The 15,248-nt window shown below is 47.4% G+C and overlaps 1 protein-coding gene across 1 annotated transcript in view; it reads left to right on the top strand.

Moving 5' to 3' along the window:
- The first annotated feature begins 6,208 nt into the window (after positions 1 to 6,208).
- Positions 6,209 to 15,248, top strand: part of SDHB (succinate dehydrogenase complex iron sulfur subunit B) — a 30,427-nt gene continuing 21,387 nt past the window's right edge. Inside the window, exon 1 of the mRNA XM_061148016.1 lies at positions 6,209 to 6,376. Within this exon, the coding sequence (XP_061003999.1) occupies positions 6,305 to 6,376 (72 nt within the window). The 5' untranslated portion in view covers positions 6,209 to 6,304. The remainder of the gene's footprint in view (positions 6,377 to 15,248) is intronic.

The raw sequence follows: 15,248 nt of genomic DNA, 5'->3' as shown, positions 1-15,248 counted from the left end.
TTAACCATCATCTGAGCCTTCAGTGAATCGTAATCCGTTCTAATTTTATTTTTGTACTCTTATTTGTCTGCTTGTCTGCGGCACACGGGCTCCAGAGCACGCAGGTTCAGCAGTTGCAGCGCTCAGGAGTAGTTGCTCCAGGCGCGTGGGATCTTAGTTCCCCAACAGGAGAGTGCACCGCATCCCCCACAGTGAAAGGCGAGTTCTGAACCTCTGGACCACCAGGGGAGTCCCCCCGACAGCATTTTATTTTCCCTACTACGTCTATTCCAGTTCTGGGGGACAGTTTTTGCCTCTTCTTCTCCATAGAGCCCCACAGTGACAAATTAACTTAACAAATTAAGTGACAAACGCAGCTTCCTGGAAGAAAAAGACCCCAGGCAGAGAGCTGGGGTATACTTGGAGGAGCCCAGATGTTTGCACATCTCACAGTGGTGGCAGGCCTGCTTTCGGGGCTCCAAGGAAGGGACTCCTTCCCCAGCTGAAGGGGAAGAAGGCAACACTTTCCTACCGTCTCAGCCCCCAGCCTCTCTGTAAGGCTGTCCCGCTTTCCCTGGGCACCCAAGGCCTCCCTGTAGATGAGACAGCCAGACCAGCTGGAGGCCTGGGCTGTGATTGCCATTACCACTTTCTCCCTCCATTCCTGCCCACCCACGCCCACTCCTTCCTTCACCCTGGTCCCTGAAAAAGCACCCAACCACCTTGATGTACCCTAAAAGTTCTCTGGTGCTAACCACAAGGAAACAAACATGGATCAGCAAGACTAAGACACGATGGAGAAGTTACTGAAAATAAGTCAAGAAAGAGTGGTCTCTGGTCTTCACCAGGGCAAAAAGGAACCAGGGTGAATTGCTCCCAGCTCCCTCGACTGACTCAGTTCACTGGTTTTTCTTGAAGAATGCTGTCTTTACTTAGAATGTTGATGTTTCAGTCATGACATTTTTGCATTTTTAATAGTGCATTAAAATATATCTTAATGACTGAGTTTTTTTTTTTTTTTTTTTTTTTTACCACTGTAAATGCCATGCACTCACTTTGCCCAAGTCCTGGCCCAGAGATAAAAGCTGCCTGGGTCTCCAGGGGGCTCCCTCCTCCCCCAGCCACCCACCCTCAAGCCCAGCCTCCCTTTCCACCTTCTATGAAGAACAAGGACAGCTCATCCTATATTTTTATTTACTCCTTCATTCAACCAATATTGACCACATACCTCCTGTGTGCTAGGTCCCAAGCCAGGCACTTTGGAAACAAAGACGAATTTGTTCACTCATTAAATGCTTACTGGCCACCATTTGGGTACCAGCCACTGTGCCAGATACTGGGGACATAACAGTGAACAAGAAGATGTGGTTCTTGACCCCTGGCATGAGAAGCTGAGATGATAAATATATTCAAAAGAATTAAAAACAAACTTGCAGATAGCAATCAGTCCTACAAAGAAAATAAAGTGAATGGTCCAGGCCCTCAAGATGCCCACAGTTTGGGGAAACAGACATGTAAATGGGTAACTGTGAAACCAGGAGTGATGTGCCTGGATGGCAGATGCAAGGGATGTTTTGATGGGGTTTGGTCAAGAGGTGATTCCTAGAGAGGAGACAGTTGAAGCTGAACCTTAAATTGGCCACGTGGAAAAGGGAGAAAGATCACTCCGATCCCAGCGTAGATGTGAGCGAAGACTTGGAGGTGAGGGGCAAGGAGGGGACAGAGCTGGTTTTATCACAGGGATGAGGCAGGAGAGGACAGTCTTAGAGGCCACTGGGCCCCAGGTAGAGATGTTCAGAAGATGGCTGGAAACGGGAAAGGGTCCGCCAGACAGACGGAAGACAAAGGCCGATTGGTCAAAGGCAAAGAAAACCCTGAATTTTGGATGAGAAGGCCCCTGAGTCCCACCACAGGGGTGTATTGAGGTGAAGTAAGTTTCTCTCAGAGGCAAATAGATCTCCTAGGCGATAAAATCATCAGGTATTCCCCCCCCTAAATCCAACCTTCTTTAGCCTCTGCCTGGGGGGTGGGCAGTCAGGTTGTCCTAAATCACAAGACACTCAAAATATAGTTGGGTGTACAAATGACAATTGATTGTAGTCTTTGGATAATGAAATGGAGTTTGGTCATGCCAACCCCAAAGGGTTGTTATGAGGAGTAAAGGAGACTGCTTATGTAAACACATTTGTGAGTGATGAGATTCAGAATAAGCATAAAGCATCTAGCTGACTGGCGAAAAGCAATACTTTCCTAGCTAGACAAATGGAAACAGGCCAAGAAACTTTGGGTCTTATCACAAAGACACCTTGGGAAGATATGTCAGGAGCAGGCCATGAAAATCTCTCAGTCCTCCTGCAGCTGTGCCTTTCTGGAATCCCAAAGTTCAGAGCGGAGGTACAGCCACCCAGGAATTTATTTCTCCATAAATTTGAGCTCCCCAAATCCCTATGAAGCCCAGGAATGATGTGACCGCAGGGCACGTGGGTCCATTGGCACCAAGAGCCCTTCCATAAATCAAGGTCTCGCTGCCGTTGGCCTCAGACCGCTCTGTCCAAGGTGACCTGGACAAAGTAAAGGGGCAGTCCCTAACCTAGGAGTAGCATCTGCATTTGAGATGAGAGAACCTAAAATGCCTGCAGGATCAGTTCTCTAGAAACATATCCCTAGGAGGGAGAGGTCACTCTTCGTTCATCTCACAAAGTAAGGCAGCTAGGAGGACTTCAAGGGAAAGTGACAATCTTTCAACGATTCCATCCAATTAGGGCAGCCCCTTGGGGCAGACATGGAGGAGCTCTATTTCAATGCTGGGCAGCCCCAGTGAAAAGTCAAAGTGACCTCAGCCCTGTCACCAGTTACCCCTAGGCCAGCCCCTCAAAGCAGCCCCCCCGAGGCAGCCATGTGATTCACAGAAAATCAGCTTGTCCAACACACTGATGATACAGGCAAGGGAGGCCAGAGATGAGGGCCTCTCCCACGGGAAGACCAGTCCATGGTCACGCAGCCTCCAGGGGGAGAGTCCAGGCTAGCCCAGGGGTGCTGGTTACTCCTGGCGCCTCACTGCACGCCGCCTCCAGTGAGCCCTCCTGGCAGTTCTAGCCTGAGCTGCTCCGCTAAGTCGCTTCAGTTGTGTCCAGCTTTTTGCAACCCCATGAATCGCAGCCCGCCAGGCTCCTCTGTTCTTGGGATTCTCCAGGCAAGAAAAGTGGAATGGATTGCCCTGCCCTCCTCCAGGGGATCTTCCTGACCCAGGGATTGAACGCACGTCTCTTACATCTCCTGTACTGGCAGGCGAGTTCTTTACCACTAGCACCACCTGGGAAGCCCAGGACTCCACAAACTAAGCCTCATCCGCCAATTCAATTGACCATCTTAATTTCTCCAGTAGCATTTAAGTTATGTGAACATGGAAGCCAAAGACTATAAAATGGTGTCTTTCACAAGGGTAGGGGAAAGAGGTACAAACTACTAAGTAAAATAAATAAGATACAAGGATATGTAGTACAATAGAGGGAATATACCCAATATTTTATAATAACTATAAATGAAACATAACCTTTAGATTTTGTGAATGACTATGTCATACACCCAAAACTTATATAATAAACTATAACTTCAATTTTTTTTCTTTTGGCAGCACCATGCAGCTTGCAGGATCTCAGTTCCCTGACCAGGGGCTGAACTCCAGCCTCTGCGGTAAAAGGGCCAAATCCTAACCACTAGGCTCCCAGGGAACTCCCTCAGTGTTTTAAAAAGTGAAACGTGAAAGTTGCTCAGTCGTGTCTGACTCTTTGCAACCCCATGGACTCTACAGTCCGTGGAATTCTCCAGGCCAGAATACTGGAGTGGGTGGCCTTTCCCTTCTCCAAGGGATCGAACCCAGGTCTCCTGCATTGCAGGCAGATTCTTTACCAGTTGAGCCACAAGGGAAGCCCATATTTTAAAAAGGTGGCTTTCGTGTGTCAAAAAACAAGTAGGCAGAGAAGGAAGAACATTATTCTGGGAAACACACGTACCTGTAAAGTTAGCTAACCACATAGACTGCAGAGGTGACTGACGAGACCGAGTGACTTGGAAGACACAGGCCGCACCTGCCCAAGGTAATCAAGCCACCAGAGTCGGTACCAAACAGGGTTCTCAGCCTCCGTAATCAACAGAAGTTGACAAGAGGCCAGGCAAGAAATTCAGGCAAGGCTTTACTGGGGACCTTTTGGCAGCAGGCGGAGTGAGAACAAGTGACTGTTCCCTTGCTCACTCCCGGTGGAGGGGAGGGTTAGGAGGGTGGGGGTCACTGAGCTGGCTCCTTACCTGTGGAGAGGGTAGGGGTATGACCAGGGGTCAGCCTGGAGGGTGGCTTAGATGGTTTGCCCACCCTTTTGGCGGTGTTATGTGCAGGGGGCATGCATGGAACCCTGCTTTTGCTCCCAATACCCTGGTTTTGCCCTTCAGGAGTGGCAGTTGGGTTTTTGGTCTTTTTGTATCATGTTGTTCATAATTTTCCCCAACTGCAGCATGCATGCAGTTATTTTTAGTCCCTGATAGTTTCTTTGGGGCTTCCCTGGTAGCTCAGTTGGTAAACAATCTGCCTGCAACATAGGCAACACAGTTCTGGTTCGATCCCTGAGTCAGGAAGATGCCCCTGGAGGAGGAAATGGCAACCCACTCCAGTATTCTTGCCTGGAGAATTCTTTGTATTCTGTTGCTCCAGAAGCTAATTGTCTCCATGCAAACACTGCGGCAAAGGGTCCCAGGTCCCAGGTCTGAAATGGGACAGGGGTCTGGAAAAGCAGCTGAGGCGACTGAGATGGAACTTAAAACACACTCGCACAGCCTAGCGTATAGCATAGGGCACTCTACTCTGGTGACCCAAACAGAAAGGAAATCTGCAGCGTGAGCACATGTACACATGCAGCTGATTCTCTCTGCTGCACAGCAGACACGAACAGAACACCGTGAAGTGCCAGTGAACACAAACACACAGCTCGCCCATGAGACTGGTGTGGGGACTAGGAGGATGGGTCACAGCGTATGGCACATAGCAGGTGCTCAAAACATGGGTGCTGACACTAGATGACTAAGCCATGGACGGCCAGCTTCCCTCTTAGCCCGCTTTCCAGAGCAGAGCTGACGGTACTGCAATTGTCCAGTTACTTGCTGATTTGAGAGTAAATTCAGTGAGGGCGCAACCTCACCTGGCTGCCCACTCGTAGCATCCTAGCGCCCGAAACATAGGTGCTCCATATATATTTTTGAACAAACGACGAAAAAATGAATAATGAGTGAATAAATTACACCTTTGCCCGCCGTCTGTTAAGTCCCCTTGGTTCATTCATCAGCTATCCTGATTTGCCTGGGACTGACCACCTGGAGGAGGAAATGGCACCCACTCCAGTATTCTTGCCTGGAGAATCCCATGGACAGAGGAGACTAGTGGGCTACAGTCCACAGGGCCGCAGAGTCAGACACGACTGAGCGACTTAGCAGTCACGAGGAGTTTATCCGAACCCAGGAGTGCTGAAACCTGTAAAGTCTCAGGCAAACTGTACTGTGTCTCACAGAAATTACTCAGAGATTGAGTGAGTGATATGATTGATAAATTTTACAGAAGAAAGAATTGCAGTGATGGAGAAGACTCTTGAGAGTACCTTGGACTGCAAGGAGATCCAATCAGTCCATCCTAAAGGAAATCAGTCCTGAATATTCATTGGAAGGACTGATGCTGAAGCTGAAACTCCAACACTTTGGCCACCTGATGCGAAGAACTGACATTTGAAAAGACCCTGATGCTGGGAAAGATTGGAGGCGGGAGGAGAAGGGGACGACAGACGATGAGATGGTTGTATGGCATCACCGACTCGATGGACATGAGTTTGAGTAAACTCCGGGAGTTGGTGGACAGGGAGGCCTGGCGTGCTGCAGTTCATGGGGTTGCAAAAAGTCGGATACGACAGAGTGACTGAACTGAACTGAACAGAAAAAAGGGGTTAAAACCAGGACATGACTTGGATCGGACGGCCCCGCCCCCTCGCGCATTTAGCCCCGCCCCTCCCCTGACCCACCCTCAAGCCCCGCCCCCTTCCTCTGGGAAGGTCACCTTCCACCCTGGGAAGCCGAGTGGGCCTGCGCCGGCCCCCGCCCCTGCGCACGCTCGCGTTGGTTGCCCAGCCTTCCCTTCGCCTCTCGGGGACCGGAAGCCCCGCCCACTCGGCGGCGCCTGCGCTGCTAGTGGGGACTCGGTGGGCCCTGGCGTGGCGCCGCGGTGCTCGGCGGGACGCCGGCGGAGCGTGACCTCGGGCTCGAGGGGTGGAGCTCGACGTCAGGAGCCAAGATGGCGGCGGTGGTCGCTCTCTCCTTGAGGCGCCGGTTCCCGGCCGCAGCCCTCGGCGCGGCCCGCCTGCAGGTGAGCCGCGGCGCGGGGCGGGGGACGAGGGCTGGCGTGAAGGTCGCGGAGACGGCCTGCACGTGAGGGGGCGGTGGCGGAGGTTGAGGGGGCCCCGGGGCGGGCCCCGGGGAGGAGCGCGACCCGCTCCCGCCGCCCGGGGTCCTGATGCCGGTTTCTTTCTGCAACTTTCTGCCGCCTGCGAGGTGGTCAGAGCGAAGGGGGATTTTTAGACATAGTGGGGGAAAAGGGTTAGGGAGGACACTTGGATTGTCCAAGGTCACATGGCGAGCGGGTGACGACTGACTGGTGGAAGCAGAGCGCGAATCCAAGCGTTCGGACGCCGGGTCCTTGTTCTGCCCGCTAGCCATCACCCTGGGAAAGACAGACCCGCCGGGGAGTGAAGGGCAGGGCCTGGGAGGCAGCCCTGCAGGGCGCACGGTTGGGAACTCGGGCAAGAGGGAAGGCACAGAAGGGAGAAGCGGGGGGACCCACTTAGCTCCAAAAAAGCCCGGGGACCCGAGCGCCCCCAAAAACACTGGTCTCCTGAGTGTCGTGTAGCGACCTCACAGTTTGGACTTGGATCGGATCCAGAGGTTGGCGCTGCTCTTATTTATATCGTTCAGGGTGCGTTGGTAGTTTTTCGCCACATCCCTTGTATTGTCAGGAAAATGAGAACATGGAGAAGGGGAAGGGAAACTGCCATTGCAGTCCGTGTATATCAAAGACTAAGGTTTTACAAATCCCTTTCAAATCATTTTCCCCTGGAAAAAAATCCTGTGAGGTGGGTGAGCAGGAATTCTAACCTCCTTTTTAGAGATTTGAAAACTGCTGCTGCTGCTAAGTTGCTTCAGTCGTTTCCGACTCTGTGCGACCCCATAGACAGCAGCCCATCAGGCTCCTCTGTCCCTGGGATTCTCCAGGCAAGAATACTGGAATGGGTTGCCATTTCCTTCTCCCTTTGAAAACTGAGGCCCCCAGAAAGATTATTTTTCACTTGCTCGAACTATCACAGCCAAGAACCAGTTGATCTAGGACCTAAACTCACTGTTTTGAACATAATGTGTGAAAAACTCTTAGCACAGATCAAGACACATGATAGGTGTACAAAATATATTCATCTCTCTCCTCTTCTTGCACTCCTGTGAAAATACATCTAGTATTAAGTAATTTCTCTGGTTTTACAACACAGTGCCTATGGCCCATCTTCTAATGCTAATTCTTTCCAATATGCTGTCCGTGAACCTGGACAAGTCATTTTATAGTCAATCTGAAAAATAGGGATGGGAATGAGGCCTGCCTACCAGAGCCTCAAGCTGGTGCCCTCTGAGCATTAAATTGGTGATTGATAATGACCTTGTTTACCAGTTCCTTTTATAGTTGCTGAGCAAGCAATCAAATTGTGAGAGCCCCACCAATGAGAATGAGTTCTAAAGCTTAGGTCCCTCTTCCAAGAATGAATTCTAGAGAAGGCTGGTTTCATAGGTCAGTCTTGTAATTTCCGGGGAGGCCATCCTAGGGCCCTGAGGGCAGAGAAAACAGAAGATTCCGCCCCCACTCTCACTATCTTCTAGGAATATGCATTCATACCTCAAAAGCCACCTGAAAAGTAATGAGCGTGGTGTATTACCTCGGGTGTGTTCAGATTCCTAGGAGTCTATAACATAGTAGGATTTCTCTTCTGAATTCTTTTATGCTTTAGTTTGCACCACTGAACCACAGTTCTGCCTCTAAGTATTTAACTGTAATGTATTAATTGTTGCTTGTGATGTTGCTTCATTTTCTTGTCTAGACTGTGTATTCCTTGAGGGCAGTTACCACCTACTTTCATTTGTGTATATCTTTGCTCCTAGCACTGGCAGGGTTAGGATGTCTGTCTGCCAATCAGAACAATACAGGAACTGATATGGTTGCCAGTATTGAAAAGCAGAAATTATTTTCTGAACAATTCTAGGAGCTTAGCCCTTCAGTTAATCATCTGAGGTAGATGTTAATACTCCCCGTCTTGTTACAAAAGAGGAACTAAATTCAGAAAGGTTATGTAATTTGCCAAAGAACATTCAACCCCCAAGTGGTAGAGCTTTGATTTGCACCAGTGCCACTCACACATCAGAAACAAGCCTGACCTTGTGTTCCCCTCAGGTGTGTACGGACCTCCCTGCCCTCCTCCTCTCCATTTCTCACCTTTCTGTCGCCGCTCCAGACCTGCCCCTTAAGGAAGCTTTCCTAGAGAACAGACCGGCTGCCTCCAGTATGGTGGAGAATCCACATTTCTTATCCTCAGTTCCATTTCAGTCCAGTTGTTGAGGATCTCGCTTCTCCCCTTAAATTTAAACTGTGCGTTTCATCTTATCTAAGGTGCCCTACAAAGGTGCGCTCAGCCTTGAACATGCTTTAGTTTTGTAGATTGAGGTAGAAATGCTTTTGAAGGACCCGCCTCGCTCTTGGGTTTGGAGTATGAATTGCTAGGTAGGCTACCAAAAAAAAAAGACCTCAAATTTTTGCCCACCTCTTCATGTCTGCCCGTAAATGACCCTTTCTGCCTGTTACTGTGGGAAAATTGGCAACACTCCTCTGGCTACCCTTCACTCATGCTCTCGTCCCATCGCTTATTCACAGAGAGCTTTCCAGAAATTCTCCTCTCGCCCCCGCATGATCAGGTTTTCGTTCTTTATCAAATCAGCAGCAGCACACAAACATGGTACAGTTTTTCTCATCTCAGAGAAAGCCATATCCAGCCACCACCCCAGTTCTCCACTCGTCTTTATAGAAAAATTTCCCAAGAGGTGTCTAAACTCACCAACCACAGTTCATCTCTCCACATCTTCTCAGGAACCTATTCCAGTCAGACTTTTCACCCTTAGCACTTCACGGAAGATAACTTGGGTCAGGGTCACCAGTGACTTTGGCTTTGTTAACTCCAATGTCAGTTTTCATGGTACTTTGCTCCCTGAAGCATACTGTTAACTCCCTCCTCAAAACATGTTTTTGGCATGCCTGCCAGGCTCCAGGTGTTCCTCCTCACATGTTGGCAGTCCTTTCTCTCTCTCCCTTGGCTGATTTCTTCTCATTGCCCCAAACTAAACACTGGAGTCTGTCCTTAGGCCTTGTCTTCATAGACACTCCTTTGGGCTTTAGATGCCTCCTAAATTTATGTCTCCAGCTGAGACATCACCCCAAATCTTCAGACTCAGATGGCCACCCAACTATATTCTCAGAATTTCCACATGGATATTTAATAAACTTTGCTGACGTGAAACCAAAATCCTGACACTCCCTCTGACACACACACACACACCGGCCTTTTCCCCCCGTCTCAGTTGATGGTAGCTCCATCCTTCACATTGCTTCAGTTCAGTTGCTCAGTCATGTCTAACTCTTTGCGACCCCATGGACTGCAGCATGTCAGGTCTTCCTGTCCATCACCAGTTCCTAGAGATACTCAGACTCATCTCCATTGAGTCAGTGATGCCATCCAACCATTTCATCCTCTGTTGTCCCCTTCTCCTGCCTTCAGTCTTTCCCAGCATCAGGGTCTTTTCAAATGAGTCAGTTCTTCCCATCAGGTGGCCAAAGTATTGGAGTTTCAGCTTCAGCATCAGTCCTTCCAATAACATTCAGGACTGATTTCCTTTAGGGTGGATTGGTTGAATCTCCTTGCAGTCCAAGGGACTCTTAAAAAGCATCAATTCTTCGGCGCTCAGCTTTCTTTATAGTCCAACTCTCACATCCATACATGATTACTGGAAAAACCATAGCTTTGAATAGACAGACCTTTGTTGGCAAAATAATGTCTCTGCTTTTTAATATGCTGTCTAGGTAGGACTTCCTTGTTGGCTCAGCCGGTGAAGCATCTGCCTACAATGTGGGAGACCCGGGTTCCATCCCTGGGTTGGGAAGATCCCCTGGAGAAGGAAATGGCAACCCACTCCAATACTTTTGCCTGGAAAATCCCATGGGCGGAGAAACCTGGTAGGCTGCAGTCCATGGGGTCCCAAAGAGTCGGACACAACTGAGCGACTTCACTTTGACTTTTTCACTTTCAGGTTGGTCATAACTATTCTTCCAAGGAGCAAGCGTCTTTTGATTTCATGGCTGCAGTTACCATCTGCAGTGATTTTGGAGCCCAAAAAAATAAAGTCTGTCACTGTTTTCACTGTTTCCCCATCTGTTTGCCATGAAGTGATGGGACCAGATGCCATGATCTTAGTTTTCTAAACATTGAGTTTTAAGCCAACTTTTTCACTCTGTTTCACTTTTATCAAGAGGCTCTTTAGTTCTTCTTCACTTTCTGCCATAAGGGTGGTGTCATCTGCATATTTGAGGTTATTGATATTTCTCCCGGTACTCTTGATTCCAGCTTGTGCTTCATCCAGTCCAGCATTTCTCATGATGTACTCTGCATATAAGTTAAATGAGGAGGGTGACAATATACAACCTTGACGTACTCCTTTCCCAATTTGGAACTAGTCTGTTGTTCCATGTCCAGTTCTCACTGTTGCTTCTTGACCTCCAGATTTCTCAGGAGGCAGGTCAGGTGGTCTGGTATTCCCATCTCTTTCAGAATTTTCCACAGTTTGTTGTGATCCACACAGTCAGAGGCTTTGGCTTAGTCAGTACAGCAGAAGTAGATATTTTTCTGTAACTCTCTTGCTTTTTTTCAATGATCCAGCGGATGTTGGGAATTTGATCTCTGGTTCCTCTGCCTTTTCTAAATCCAGCTTGAACATCTGGAAATTCATGGTCCTCGTATTGTTGAAGCCTGGCTTGGAGAATTTTGAGCATTACTTTGCTAGTGTGTGAGATGAGTGCAGTTGTGCGGTAGTTTGGACATTCTTTGGCCTGGCCTTTCTTTGGGATTGGAATGAAAACTGACCTTTTCCAGTCCTGTGTCCACTGCTGAGTTTTCCAGATTTGCTGGCATATTGAGTGCAGCACTTTACAGCATCATCTTTCAGGATTTGAAATAGCTCAACTGGAATTCCATCACCTCCACCAGCTTTGTTCGTAGTGATGCTTCCTAAGGCCCACTTGACTTCACATTCCAGGATGTCTGGCTCTAGGTGAGTGATCACACCATCGTGATTATCTGGGTCGTGAAGATCTTTTTTGTACAGTTCTTTTGTGTTTTCTTGCCACCTCTTCTTAATATCTTCTGCTTCTGTTAGGTCAATACCATTTCTGTCCTTTATTGAACCCATCTTTGCATGAAATGTTACCTTGATATCTCTGATTTTCTTGAAGAGCTCTCTAATCTGTAACATTTTATTGTTTTCCTCTATTTCTCTGTATTGATCACTGAGGCTTTCTTATCTCTCCTTGCTATTCTTTGAAACTGCATTCAAATGGGTATGTCTTTCCTTTTCTCCTTTGCTTTTCGCGTCTCTTCTTTTCTCAGCTATTTATAAGGCCTCCGCAGACAGCCATTTTGCCTTTTTGCATTTCTTTTTCTTGGGGGTGATCTTGATCCCTGTCTCCTGTACAATGTCATGAACCTCCGTCCGTAGTTCTTCAGACACTCTATCTATCTCATCCCTTGAATCTGTTTGTCACTTCCATTGTATAAGCAAAAGGGATTTGATTTAGGTCATACTTGAATGGTCTAGTGGTTTTCCCCAGTTTCTTCAATTTAAGTCTGAATTTGGCAATAAGGAGTTCATGGTCTGAGCCATAATCAGCTCCCGGTCTTGTTTTTGCTGACCGTATAGAGCTCCTCCATCTTCGGATGTAAAGAATATAATCAATCTGATTTCGGTGTTGACCATCTGGTGATGTCCATGTGTAGAGTCTTCTCTTGTGTTGTTGGAAGAGGGTGTTTGCTATAACCAATGCATTCTCTTGGCAAAACTCTGTTAGCCTTTAACCTGCTTTATTCTGTACTCCAAGGCCAAATTTGCCTATCTGGACCAACTGCCTCCTGAAATCTTGATGATTATATGAGTCAAAAAAAAACTTACACTGTTTGGGGAAAAGGAATTATCTTTTTGTGCTGTTCTGTTTTGGATTTGCATTTTCACCACTACATATAGCAGCTACAAGGTGGACTTTGGGGTTAGAGGACCTGTGTTTGAATCCTGTCTCTTTTGTTTTATGACCTTCTTCTTATTGTTTAAGAATAAAAAAGCTGTCCCAATAAAGATGTTGTGGAGATTAGAGATACTTCAGTATGATGTCAGGCACATGGTAGAGGGCTCAATGATGAAAGCTGTTATTTCCACTTTTACTTCCACTGCAAACACCTGCAGAACAAATGTTTAGATTTCTCTTCAGGGAGTGTGTTTAAATCACTTCTCCCACGATCCTGTGGACCAGCTCTTAGTGCCGTCCTCAGAATGAGCAAAGCGCCTCCGCTTTTAGAACCACAGCCTGCTCTGTTCATTTTGATGTCAGTGTCTTCTATCCTCATGCCTGTTAGCCCTACCCCCTACTGTATCAAGTGTTGTATAAAGTATGGTTTTAACTCAAAATTAATTTAAATTAGTCGTTTTGGAAAAAAATCAGTGACACTTTGGGGCACCCCAGAACTTAGGTTTGGGTTTACCACCTTCTGATACTCTGATATTCTATTGCAGTGCATACTTGTTTTGTTTTTGTCTTGCATCATCCTTACGATAAGAGAGTTTAATGGTTTCTAAGCAAACGCAGTTTCTTTGGGACGATCTTCATGATCAAGTTTAGACCTCTGCCTCTTTTTAAAGTGGACAGGAAGCAAATATGTAAGTATTAGAGGTGTTAAAAGTGAGGGCCCATTTCAGTAACCATGGTCATTTTTGACAAGCCTTTTGTGGGAGTTAAACTGAGCTTAATAGAGCCGGATACCTATGCCCATTGACAGTACTATCATATCAGGTCTTAAAACCAGGGAGTTGTAGCTGACAACCGCAATGTCCCAGGTTCTTTTAAATTCCCAGTTTAGCTAATGTTTGGGTTAAAAATTTGCAGGAGTTAATTTTTAGAGGTATTTTGCCCTCTCCCCCTACTACCTGGCTCAGGCACAGCAGCCCCTACTTTGGAACACAGTTTATTGAAAGTTAAACCTTCTGCTACCATTTATCATCGTTGTTCAGTCGCCGAGTCATGTCTGACTCTTCGAGACCCCGTGGACTGCAGCACAGCAGGCCTCGCGTCCCTCACCAACTCCCGGAGTTTGCCCAGGTTCATGTCCAGTGCATTGGTGAAGCCATGCAACCATCTCATCCAGTGTTTCCCCCTTCTCCTTCTGCCCTCAATCTTTTCCAGCATCAGGGTCTTTTCTCATGAGTTGGCTATTTGCATCAGGTGACCAAAATATTGGAGCTTCAGTTTCAACATCAGTCCTTCCGATGAGTATTCAGGGTTGGTTTCCTTTAGGATGGGCTGGTTGGATCTCCTTGCTGTCCAAAGGACTGTCGTGAGTCTTCTCCAACACCACAGTTCAAAGGGATCAATTCTTGGGCACTCTGCCTCTTTATGGTCCACCTCTCACAACTGTATGTAACCACTGGGAAGACTGTAGCCTGGACTGTATGCACCTTTGTTGGCAAGGTGATGTCTTTGCCTTTCATCACACTGTCTAGGTTTGTCGTAGCTTTCCTGCCAAGAAGTAATCATCTTCTGATTCCATGACTGCTACAGTCACCACACAGTGATTTTAGCGCCCAAGGAAAAGAAGTCTGTCCACATTTTCCCCCTTGATTTGCCAGGAAATGATGGGACCAGATGCCATGATCTTAGTTTTTTAAATGTTGAGTTTTAAGCTGGCTTTTCACTCTCCTTCTTCACCCTCAACAAGAGGTTCTTTAACTCCTCTTCACTTTCTGCCATTAGAGTGGTATCATCTGTATATCTGAGTTTATTGATGTTTCTCCTGCCAACATTGATACCAGCTTATAACTCATCCAGCCCGGCATTTCTCATGTGCTCAACGTATAAGTTAAATAAACAGGGTGACAACAGACAGCCTTTTCATACTCCTTTCTCAGTCCTGAACCAGTCCATTGTTCCATGTCCGGTTCTAACTGTTGCTTCCCGACCTGCATACAGGTTTCTCAGGAGGCAGGTAAGGTGGTCTGGTATTCCCATCTCTTTAACAGTTTTCCACAGTTTGTTATGACCGACACAGTCTAAGGCTTTAACGTAGTCGACTAAACCGAGATAGATATTTTTCTGGAATTCCCTTGCTTTCTCTGTGATCCAGTGAATGTTGGCAAATTGATCTCTGGTTCCTCTGCCTTTTCTAAACCCACCAGTTACACTCCTGGACATTTACCCCTGAGAAATGGAGGCTTATGTTCACATAGAAATTTGTCCACAACTGTTCATTACAGCTTTATTCATAATAGCCTCAAATGTGGAAACAGTCTTCCAATGGTTGACCGGCTTAACTGTGGTGCGTCGGACCGTGGAACACTGCTGGGTAATAAAAAGAAATTTGTTGAGGCATGTAACTTGGCTGAATCTCCAGAGAGTTACGCTGAATGAAACCCCCCTCAAGTTACATAAGAGATGATTACATTATATAACTTTTTTTAAATGACAGGATTGTAGAAATGTAACAGATTAGTAATTGCTAGGGGTGAAGGAGTGGGGATGGGAGGCCTGAGGGGTCTGACTGTGACTGTAAAGACGCAGATCTTTGTGACGATGGAAGTAATGTTCTGTACTCTGTGTAATGTGTCCGACTCTGCGACCCCATGGACGATACAGTCCATGGAATTCTCCAGGCCAGAATCCTGGAGTGGGCAGCCTTTCCCTTCTCCAGGGGATCTTCCCAACCCAGGGATTGAACCCAGGTCTCCCGCATTGCAGGCGGATTCTCTGCCAGCTGAGCCACCAAGGAAGCCACACCTTGACTATCTTGGGGTGAATATTCTGGTTATACTGTTGTGCTGTAGTTTTGTACATTGTTACCACT

The sequence above is a fragment of the Dama dama genome, chromosome 8, assembly GCF_033118175.1.
Source record: "Dama dama isolate Ldn47 chromosome 8, ASM3311817v1, whole genome shotgun sequence".
Classification (NCBI taxonomy): domain Eukaryota; kingdom Metazoa; phylum Chordata; class Mammalia; order Artiodactyla; family Cervidae; genus Dama; species Dama dama.
The sequence above is the reverse complement of the archived record's forward strand: the minus strand, read 5'-3'. Positions and strand labels throughout refer to the sequence as shown.